The sequence below is a fragment of the Perca fluviatilis genome, chromosome 20 (assembly GCF_010015445.1).
Source record: "Perca fluviatilis chromosome 20, GENO_Pfluv_1.0, whole genome shotgun sequence".
Classification (NCBI taxonomy): Eukaryota; Metazoa; Chordata; class Actinopteri; order Perciformes; family Percidae; genus Perca; species Perca fluviatilis.
This window is the reverse complement of record NC_053131.1, coordinates 27,158,989-27,169,857: the sequence shown is the minus strand read 5'-3', so window position 1 is coordinate 27,169,857 and position 10,869 is coordinate 27,158,989. Positions and strand designations below refer to the sequence as shown.

Sequence of the window (10,869 nt, the reverse complement as noted above, 5' to 3'; positions counted from 1 at the left end):
TACAAATCAATAAAATCTATTACTAAAACAAAACGCACTAGAGAAGACGTTTCCTTGCAAAGAGGAGCGTGGTAATATTTTTTTTTTTTTATGCATTTTATATTCCACACAAACAAAAAAAATATTATTAAAAAATGTTTGAATGTAAAAAAAAATGCTATACATCTATTATTGACATGAATAGGTCAAAAGGGCAAGCCGCATAATATATTTATAGCATTTAATTTACATTAAAACATATTTATAAAATCAAAGCATGTTTTTTTTTTTGGAAAGAAGAAGCTTCGTGCAATGTGTAGGGGAGTTAGCTGAGTTCACCAAAAGTGGTTTGACATGAATAGGTCAAAAGGGCAAGCTGCATAATAGATTTTTCGAATGTGTCGAATATCCAACATCCAATATAAAACCAACTTTACCACGGCGCTGAGCTGTGGGAACACCAAACCACATTGGGATTTTTTCATGTTTTATGCAAAACAAAAACAAGGATATTATTTTTAAACTGTAGCATGATACTTACAGGTGAATGAAAAGACACACAATTTGTCTATATCACTGTCAACCTTTCTCTTCATTTATTTTCATACAGTGTAAAAAAAAAATAGTTCTTATACCATATAGAAAGACTATATTTAAATGTCAGCCATTGTCAAGGTGAATGGTTAATCTCACTTTTTGTTGGAGTTTTTTGTAGTTGTGTGTGTGTGTGTGTGTGTGTGTGTGTGTGTGTGTGTGTGTGTGTGTGTGTGTGTGTGTGTGTGTGTGTGTGTGTGTGTGTGTGTGTGTGTTTGTTTGTGTGTGTGTCTGAGGATCCAAGCCAGCAACATATTTTAAATATAAATAATACAATAAAAACATGTATTGCAACTTTTATTTTTCCAGCATAAGATACATTTGTATATATATATGTATTAGAATGTATTATTCAAATTATGTATACAGCCCATTTGGTTATAATGACAACAAGAACATTTGTAACAGTTTACTAGAACTTTAAGGGTCATGTATTGTTTCATGCCCGAGCAGCTATGCACTTGTCAATATATCAGCTGGAATACTCTATTACTGTAAGGGTATTTACGTCAACATTCAGTTTCACTACAATTCTAGTGTCACTTCAAGTGCATAATACTGGTGTCACCACATTATTAAAAACAATGTAAGAAATGTTATTTGCTAGGATACATACAACATGTTCCTGTTAAAAAGTCAGTATAAAGTTTGTGTGATGTCCATGTGTAAACATAAGTGCATTTACATCCTTGCATATACTGCCTGTAAACTCCACTCACAATTGTCGGGGATCCTCCAGATGTATCAAATGTTAACATCCAAAGTCTCTTTAGGAAACATGGTGTGTGTGTGTGTGTGTGTGTGTGTGTGTGTGTGTGTGTGTGTGTGTGTGTGTGTGTGTGTGTGTGTGTGTGTGTGTGTGCTGCGCTCTTCTCTTTCAGTATCTGGGCATATTCAATATACACTGGACAGTAAATCACCATTTTATGGATACAAAATTGAGCAAATATTCCTTTACACATAATGGACATATAGTACAATATATCATATATGCTGGTGGTTTACATTCAGGTATGTTTTATGGTTATTAACAAATTATCTTAGCACAAGGAAATTATGCACATTTGAGCATGGATTTCATAACTTTATGATTTTTTTGTAGTTAAATCCACACTGTGACTAGTGACTTATGTGACACCCACCTGTTCAAATGTATTGTATATTCAACGTAAACCTGTCTGTCTTTTCTGCCCAGAAGATAAATGCAATGACATGTATATGTGTTTGTACCACAGTTGCCGGCCGGTATTATCGTGGCAGGAGTTAGAATCTTTTATTTTATTTAAGACAAAATGTACTTGCTTAATTTATCATGGATTATTGTTTTTTCATGACGTGTTTCAGTTTGTTAAAAGGTCCCATGGCATGAAAATGTCACTTTATGAGGTTTTTTAACATTAATATGCGTTCCCCCAGCCTGCCTATGGTCCCCCAGTGGCTAGAAATGGTGATAGGTGTAAACCGAGCCCTGGGTATCCTGCTCTGCCTTTGAGAAAATGAAAGCTCAGATGGGCCGATCTGGAATCTTCTCCTTATGAGGTCATAAGGAGCAAGGTTACCTCCCCTTTCTCTGCTTTGCCCGCCCAGAGAATTTGGCCCACCTATGAGAGAGAGACATCAGGGCTTTCAAACAAGCAAAGTGGCAGTTGGTCAAGGCCACAACCCCACCCTCCACCTTGCCCCCCCCCTCTCTCCTCCTCAATAGCTACAGACACAGAAATGGCACATCCTAAGGAAAGCTCATTGTGGGACTGGCTCTAGTGGCTGTAATTCTGCACCAAGGCTGAATTTCGGGAAAGAGACTTCAGATACAGTATTAGGGGACCACTAAGTTCTATATAAAAGCATCCAAAGAGCACCATGTCATGGGACCTTTAAGGTGAAGGCTCATATGACTAGACAGTGTTAGTGCTCCAACTATGTTCCCGTTTCTGGGTCAGTCAAGACAAATCAGGTGTAAAATGTTAAAGCACAAAATCCAGCCTAAAACCCTGTAACAATGTTAAAAGCCTTTCCCACTCTGTTTTTGTGTTTCCTTGCAGATATCAAAACCGTGACAATGTGTTATCACATTTAGATCATTCCAACATCTACAGTGGAGGTTTGTAGGACAAAACGGTTAAAAAAAAATATATATCAACTGTAAACATCGACATCCAAAAGAAAGGTAAGTTTCTCTCTGGAGCTGCCATATTAGCACCAACAGTCAACAGTCAAATAGGGAGAAATCCATTGTAGAAGAAGCATCATAGTTATACCAAAGCAGCTTACATAGACCAGAATGCACTGCAACTGCAAAACAGGTTTGCTCTGTGTAGCACAAGTCTTATTTTTTCTCACTATGTTTTTACAATTTTTATGTAACTATGCAACAACACATAAAGCCCACAGCTGTAAACAAGTTTATACCTGTTTTCTGCAGTTGTCAAAAGGCATTCTGGAGGATGCAGAAAGTCACTAACTGAAGTAGAAATATACGAGGCATGTTGATAAAAAAAAAATTACAACACTTCACATATGTAAAATATCATACATCATAGATTGGTATAACAATGAGTAAAAGTATCCAAGAGATCCCTTGTCTCTTTTGGATTGGAGGTTTCCATGTTGACCAATGTCTCTTTGTGAAATGCATAAGCGCAACATATTTCATTGATATACCTCCTTTTACTTTTTCACTTGAGATGGTTTTTATTTTTTACAGTTATTGCTGTTATTATCTGACTGGTCAGCTGTGATGTTTTTGTGTTACTGAGATTTCACTAAAGGAATGAGATGTTTGAACCTGCCTATCTTGTCCGTGGCCTCTGAAAAGGTTTTACGAGGTAACTGCAGCTTCAGTTTCATACGTACAGCACATACGAGACCTTAAAAGCTGTGGCAATCATGAACAGTGTAACAGGCTTAGTCTGCTTGGTTTTCATTGGAAGCCAAGCAGATATCATTTTACCATGTGTGTGTATCCTAGTAGGCTCACATACCACCATCGCTTTGTTCTTCACTCACTAATCACTGTTATTGCTTTGGTGATTCACACATTCACATTCAGGATTCAGGCATTTGTTTAAGATAGCATGACAATACAGCATGAATCTGTGTATCTCACATTAAGACTTGTTTACACACTCTGTTTCTGATGTCCAAAGTGTTTGTATGCTACAGAAATGCCACTGTGTTTTGTCAGTGACTGCATAGTCACAAGGAAGTCTCCACACAGGAGCCATTCCTGTGGAAAGACCTGTGGTTGTGGCAATTCTCGCTACAGTGGACAATGAGCACTGGGTAGCAAAGTGCGTCATCATATTCCGGGGGCTCCTCGTCATCTGTGTTGAGGCGCTCTGATAGACAGCGGGTGTTTTCGCTGGGACTCTCTGGGTCGTCCAAGCTGCCGCTCCTCCAGAAGCAGCTGCGCTGGGAGCCGTAGCGCCGCGCCAAGGAGAAGCGACTGCCGCTGAAGGGGATGCGGGAGCTGGCACCTGTACAGATGCTGAGGGCGCTCCTGGAGAACACTGAGGAGCAGCTGATGGCTCTGTGGCAGCGCTCACAATTCTGACGTATCCCACTGAAGCTGGTCGGGCACTGGGCCAGGTCCATCAGGCCAGCCTCTGAGTAACTGGGCACCAGTTGCTGGTTGGACCGAATGTGCCATTCCAACTCTGTACTGTCAATGGTGTTAACGCGAGGGATACGACGGCAATATGGCCGATCCTCACATGGGGTCACAGGGAGGTAATCGTGCCCAAAGAGCTTCTCAACGCGATAGTGGACATATGCAGTGTGATACTCCGTAAAGACTCTGAGAGGCCAGGAGAAAGTGAGGAATGAGGCAAACCAGAAGACATAGTGGGACAGATACCAGGGCTGGTGCTCTGGGTCAGGCAGCACAATAACGTACTCCTTCAGGTCAATGTTTTTTAGGTGCATGCCCTCCCTGGCTTCCATGTAATCATCAAGACCCTCATTGTCAGTGAAAAACCTTGCTCGTTGTGTAAGGTAGGAATTCTCGGACTCTACGTTGGCAAAACTAAAGCACTTGGTGAACCGCATCTTAGTAAGAGCAGACTTCTCCAAGCCCAGCAGCTGTTTGGAAACATCTTTGACACCACAGTGACTGTAGTCAAATTCAGCTTCGGCCACATGGGTGTTGACACGTTCATGGTAAACCTGGGTGCTAGTGTAGGCGTCTCCATTGCGGTAGCGTGTGACTTGTCGTGTTCGGCGAACATAGTGATAGCTGATGGCCTTCCACCAGATGCAGGGTTTAGCTTGCTGCATTCTTTGGTTGCGCTCATAGATGCCCTCCACATCCACTTTGTGCTGCAGCTCATTCTTCACGTGACAGTGCCAGCACTCCACAAGATAGACTAAATAGAGCATGCCCAGTAGGGCCAGAGGGATGTAGATATAGCCATCAGAGCAGGGACTGTCATGGTACATCATGGATTTCCCTTTGAAGGCACTGTCAAAGGTGAGGCGGGTCACCTTGGTGACATGACACCAAACCATCGCTCCCATGCAGCCATACATCAGAATGGACAGGAGCAGGCATTTCCAAAAACCCCCCCCAAAAAGTGTTTGCTCAAGATTTTTTTGGGGTTTTTTTTTTTTTTTACAAAAAAAAAAAAAAAAAAAAAAAAAAAAAAAAAAAACCCCGTATCATATACTTTATCATCTACCTAAAATGTGATTTTTGCTTGTCGCAGTGTACATCACTGCTGATTAATCACTGCAACATCTTGCGACACAATACGGATTATTAACAGACTTGGGCTAAAATGTAATGAACGGGTCATCCAAATATATCACTCTTATATTAGAAATTCCCTTGCAAAGACAGTAGATAACAAGAAAGTTCTTTCAGCTCTGGGGACATTTCATGCCATTAGCAAAGTGCAGGAGAGAGATAAGCTGGCCCTCTACAGCAGATGACAGATGAAAGACAGGTAAAGATGCTAGGATTACCAATCACGTGTCCAACCATTTTAGTCTGAAATTGTTAATGTAGCCTTACAAAATCATATCAATTCTCCTATGTCAAACTGTAACCATGGATATTATTTGGAATATCCCCATGCAAATAATTCCCCTGCAGTGTGTTACATTCTGCACACTGTGCACGTGGATCCGTTAAAGCCCCATGCGCCAAGATCTAACAAACAGAGCATCACAAAAAGGCATTTGCTCATGTAAGGGATGCTAGAAAAGAATACCTCCTCTCTGGTGTCCTCCTCGAAAACGGTGGTCGTACTGCTTTCACTCGCTGTCGCAGCCGATGCTAGAGGGGACATGGTGCCGGGCAGCTATTGACAGCCTAATAATGATAGGGCGTGGAGTAGGAAGAGGAAGAGATTTCACTACCTTGCTCTGCAGAGACCCTCAACCATTAGAGCTACTTGTGAGACGCGCACTACATCTGTTACCATTTAGAGCCACTCCACCCGAGGAAAAGACCGAGACGAGTCGACGGAGGCATGTTGATCAAAATAAAGGGATCTTTCCGGTGGCTGAGAAACTAACACAAAAAAGCGGGGGGGTTAGCCTACTATAGGCTATCCAGCATCTTGCCCTCCACTGTTTAACTGTCAGTGCCGCAGTAACATAATCGTAGATCATGCTGTATTAGGTGGTAGTCATTATAAAATGAGCATGCCCTGCCCCTCCGGGCCCCGCTGTGTATGCAGGCTACTACCAGTGTGCAGGCGGTGACGGCGCCGTTGTTCGCGGTCTGCGGAGAGCTGGCACGGTCGCTGTCCGTGGTGCTGACTGAGGCAGGTGTACGGTGAAATGTTGTTGCATACATCTGTCACTTAAAGGAAATTCCACCCTAAAACTGAGTCTTAAAGTCTCCATTTATGACGAGAACGCGAAGAGAACGTCTATACAAATAGAGACGAGGTTTGGCTAAGCTGAAGAGAGCATCGAGACTTGAATAGTTGGTCGGTTGACATTTTTGTTGGTGGTCCATTAACAGTGTTTTATGACGATTTAATATGTCACTTTTTTCTACGTGATATTACATGAAAATGAATTGTATTTAAAATGTGGAGCTTATGGGTTGTTATGCCGCCATATATCCAATTAAACTGGTCCAAGAAGCTACTTTAGTACAGAAAAAAAAAAATGTTTCGATTTTGTGGTGGATTTTCTCTTTTAAACCTTACAACATAAAAGATCCAGGAGTAATAATATTATAAATCGATAAGATAATGTAATACATCCGGGTTATTATCACACCTTTTTAGTCTTTACATTTTTTTAATAGAAGGTATAGAGATAAAGTGTTTGGGACATCATGAAACCTCATGAAACACACAACATAAAGTAAATTATACATTAGTGCTGGAAAGTGTTCCTAACCCGCGTTATTATTATGATGCTATTTTAGGTAAAAGTATCACTTTTCCTGTTAGGTGTTTGATAAAAAAGCAGTGTAGTAAACATGTAATACATTACAGCAGTGATAGAATAGAATCCGCACTTTCAGTCTTACATTTTCACTTGATAAATCTTGGTTATGTGATTGTGTGCTGCTGTGGACTGCAGTATTTTATGAAGCCAACAAGGAGCTAATGTAAACTACAGCACCTAAATTAAATTAAATATGAATACCAACAGTTACATTAGTAATATTTCAGTGTGTGTTCAGTATTAAACCTTTGTAAATGTTTATTAAATGAAAGAACATGGCAGCAACTGTTTCCAGAAACCATAGGCTACCAAACATAAAATCTGCTGCAATAGAGCAATACAAAATAAGTAAATATCAACTTCTTAAAACAAAGTAAAGTTTTTATATTACAGTTTATACGTGGAATTATGGATTAGAAATAACATGGACAACCAGTCTAGTATGAAAAGCATTAAAAAATACTTAGAAAACATGCATGTTTACATAACTCAGCTATATGCCATGAAAGAGACTCCACCACATATCAAAATCATATGAAATTCTGCCACAACTATACACATCTTAAAAAAATACAAAAACATTTTCAGAAACCTATTCAAAATCTCAGAGGGTCAAATGAACTTAGTTTGTTTAGTTGTTTAAGTGACAGACTACTTGCCTTTAGTGATATAAATGCATGGGCACAGTTTAGCAGTATCCATAAAAACCTGTTACACATATTTACTGTTTTGGTGATGTTTTATACATTTAGAAATATATATATATACATATGAGAGGTTTCAAATGAGTATAACTGTATGAACTTAAAGGTGCACTAGGAGTTCCTGCATGGTTTCAGCACAATTTCATTTTTGTCTCAAATGGTAGGCATCTCTCCTTGCTCCGCTAGCTGCCTGCCCCCTGAACACACTGTGAAAAAGCCCGGTCTCGGGAGACAACACAGGGGTCGTAAACATCAAACAAACACTAGGGGCACAGGCTGTGCACCAAAATACAACAAACCACGTTCCAGCCAATCACCGACAAGATGGTTGGGGGAGGTGGTGGGGTTAGTGACAGTTAGGCCCTGTTTACACGTACATGGTTATTTTGAAAAACAGAGACATTTCCCTTCGTTTGTGCCCTTCGTTTACATGCAAACGGAGAATTCGCCTCTGAAAACGAGTCTTTCTAAAACCTCCAGCCAGAGTGGAGATTTTGGGAAACTTTGTTTGCACGTTTGCATGTAAACTGAGAGAAACGGAGGTTTAGGCAGCCGAGGAAATGAGGAAGAGAAGAGAGAGGAAGTGATTCATTGCTGTTGTTGCTATTTTCGGGATTCTGATTGGCTAACGTGGGCTTGAGCTTCTCGTTACACTGCCACCTACAGGTTTGGCATGCTCTTGACGGCATATATACACGGTAAATGTAAACAAACACTTTTCTGAAAACTGACAGCTGCGCACAATGTTATTTTTGAAAACGGAGAGGTTGAAATGTCCATTTATGAAAATAGCTGGCCACGTGTAAACGTAGCATTAGTCAGTTAGTCATGACAGTTACGGAAACATGGGATGAGGAGCGGAGCTTGCTCTGTTTTGTTTGGTATTTACTTGGAACGTCAACAGAAGTGAAGCCCCACAGGAACGCCATGCAGGAACTCATAGTGCACCTTTGAAAGACACGTATGTGCTTACAACTACATTAAAGTGAGTCATTAACATTGTTTTTATCCTTATCAGGTTGATGAATCTAAATCAAAAAACTTGAACAGACTGGGCTGTAAAGCTGTAGCCCTCCTTATATGAAGAGTTTGTTTTAACCGGATAGTTGTTAATTATTGTAGACCACACTGCAAGACAGTCTTCCTGTTGACCACATCGTGTTAAACTGCTACTTCCAAACTGTTTACTCCTTTTCCCAGGGTCTCCTTTTCTGATGACGAAGGGAACCCTTAAAGGGAAAGAGAATAAAGGTTATGACGGAACAAGCACTTCACCAAGGTGAATACTCTTTATAGGGATTCATAGTTTTAGATCATCTTCAATTCCGATATGGCCACATGCATGAAGAAACAGCCTTGAATTGCTTATGTTTTTTTTGGCTCAAACAATCTGATCACAGCAGAATCAACATGCAATAAAAAGAAAGCAATAAACCATTTTGAAACTCTGTTCCACCTATGCCAGAGCTACTTACAGAGTACATCATGGAGAGGTTGTTGAAAAGCTCTTGGCCTGCGCTCACTTTGTTCCTTACTCCCCGTATGGTCCCATTTTTGCTGCAGATATTGATCCGTTTGTTGCTGAAAAGCATCTCTCTCTTTGCACTGGCGTACAAAAGCAGGTCATCAGGTTCACAGCCATTTTTGTCCACAGTAGTTTCCACCACCAGACCATTCAGGTGGCTGTTGGCCTCACTGGTGGGGGGCAGGCTCCCCTGCTCTGTCTCTGGGCTGCTGGTGCAGTCAGAGTCCACTGAGTCCGACCCTGAGGCGCACCAGGCCGTTTCATCCTTGAACACCTCCGCCAAGACCCGGCCGCTGTTGGCAGATGCTACTCTAAACCTAACTGTTTTTCCAGTCTTTTCTTTCTCCTGATTCACTTTTGGCCCCTCCATTGAAATACAAGACTGTCTTACATGTTTCACATCCCTTTCAGAGAAGCCAGACGTGCTCTTTCAGCCTAAGCCATAGTGGTATGCAATTATCAAACAATAATATCCCCATTGACGTGTCAAAATGGGCTGAAAATACCCCGAGTACAAAAACTAGACACCAAAATGGTTAATAATGCACGAGTTTCTGCCATGGTAACGGCTAAAACAGGCAAACAGTAAATTGATATTACCATGTTGAATAATTGATCAAGGATAGTTTTCAAACAGCAGATAGACTACAGACCTGTGACTAGTCTTTTACTTTCAACAAGTACATTTAAAGCACTACATAACCTTCTGTGCACTTTTCTGCAATATTACCTGCATTACCCCTATATGTCCCAGAATTAAGAATAATTTATATCTAACAACTTGCAGTAAAATTACATTTACATTACATTACAATATTACACTTTTTTGTTAGCATTGGTATTGATGTTGCGTTTTAACCCTTGTGTTGTCCTCCCGGGTCAAAACTCTTTTAGACACTGTCTTTATGTTTATGTTGCTTTTTTCTTTACGTTTTTGTCACTTATTTCAACGTTTTTGGCACTTTTTCCATTAACACCAGTATATTCACCACTAGACCAATTTATTTGCACTAGTTTTACACTTATTTTTTTGGAATTCATGGTGAATTAACCTCATTTATATGAAATTTTCAAATTTGTGTTTAAGAAAAAAGCAGAAATTATGAATGATTTTGACTAATAGTTAAGATCAGAGGAATGACGGTAATGGATAATCACAGATCTATCAAAGTTTAGTCAGGATAATACTATAAAATTGAACACAACACCCAAAATTCTATGAAAATAGAGATCTGATTCTTAATTTCCTTTGTGAAGAGCGTCTTATGGAACCATCCATGTTATTTTGGGGCAATTTGGTTAAAAGAAACCCAAATTTATGATATAGAAACTTTGAAAACGGGTCACATTTGACCCAAGGACAACATGAGGGTTAAGCAATGTCAATTAGTATGGGGCCATCATCAGTGTCCAGGGGTTTACATTAGAGCGGGTGGTTACAGTATAGGCCTATGTGGAGTAAAAAAGAGTAAAAGCAACAAATCCATACAATTATCACAATCATAAAGAATAGAATTTACTATTGTCACTTTTACTAAAAAAAATGTCACTACATTTTCCTCTGAGAAACCCATCATCCAAGTCCATAAATCCAAGATTAATTTGTCACCCTGCTGCTCAAAGGGACCCAACAAACTCCTGAACTCCTCCTGCATCACA

At 40.1% G+C, this 10,869-nt stretch overlaps 1 protein-coding gene across 1 annotated transcript; it reads right to left on the bottom strand.

Annotated features, from left to right (window-relative positions):
* Positions 1–2,361: 2,361 nt before the first annotated feature.
* On the bottom strand, positions 2,362–6,492 carry LOC120549262 (transmembrane protein 151B-like). Its single transcript, XM_039786022.1, has 2 exons — positions 5,783–6,492; positions 2,362–5,177 (listed from the first exon to the last, which is right to left on the bottom strand). Exons 1-2 carry the CDS (start codon positions 5,859–5,861, stop codon positions 3,769–3,771), a joined length of 1,488 nt encoding a protein of 495 aa, XP_039641956.1. The 5' UTR covers positions 5,862–6,492; the 3' UTR covers positions 2,362–3,768.
* Positions 6,493–10,869: the final 4,377 nt, after the last annotated feature.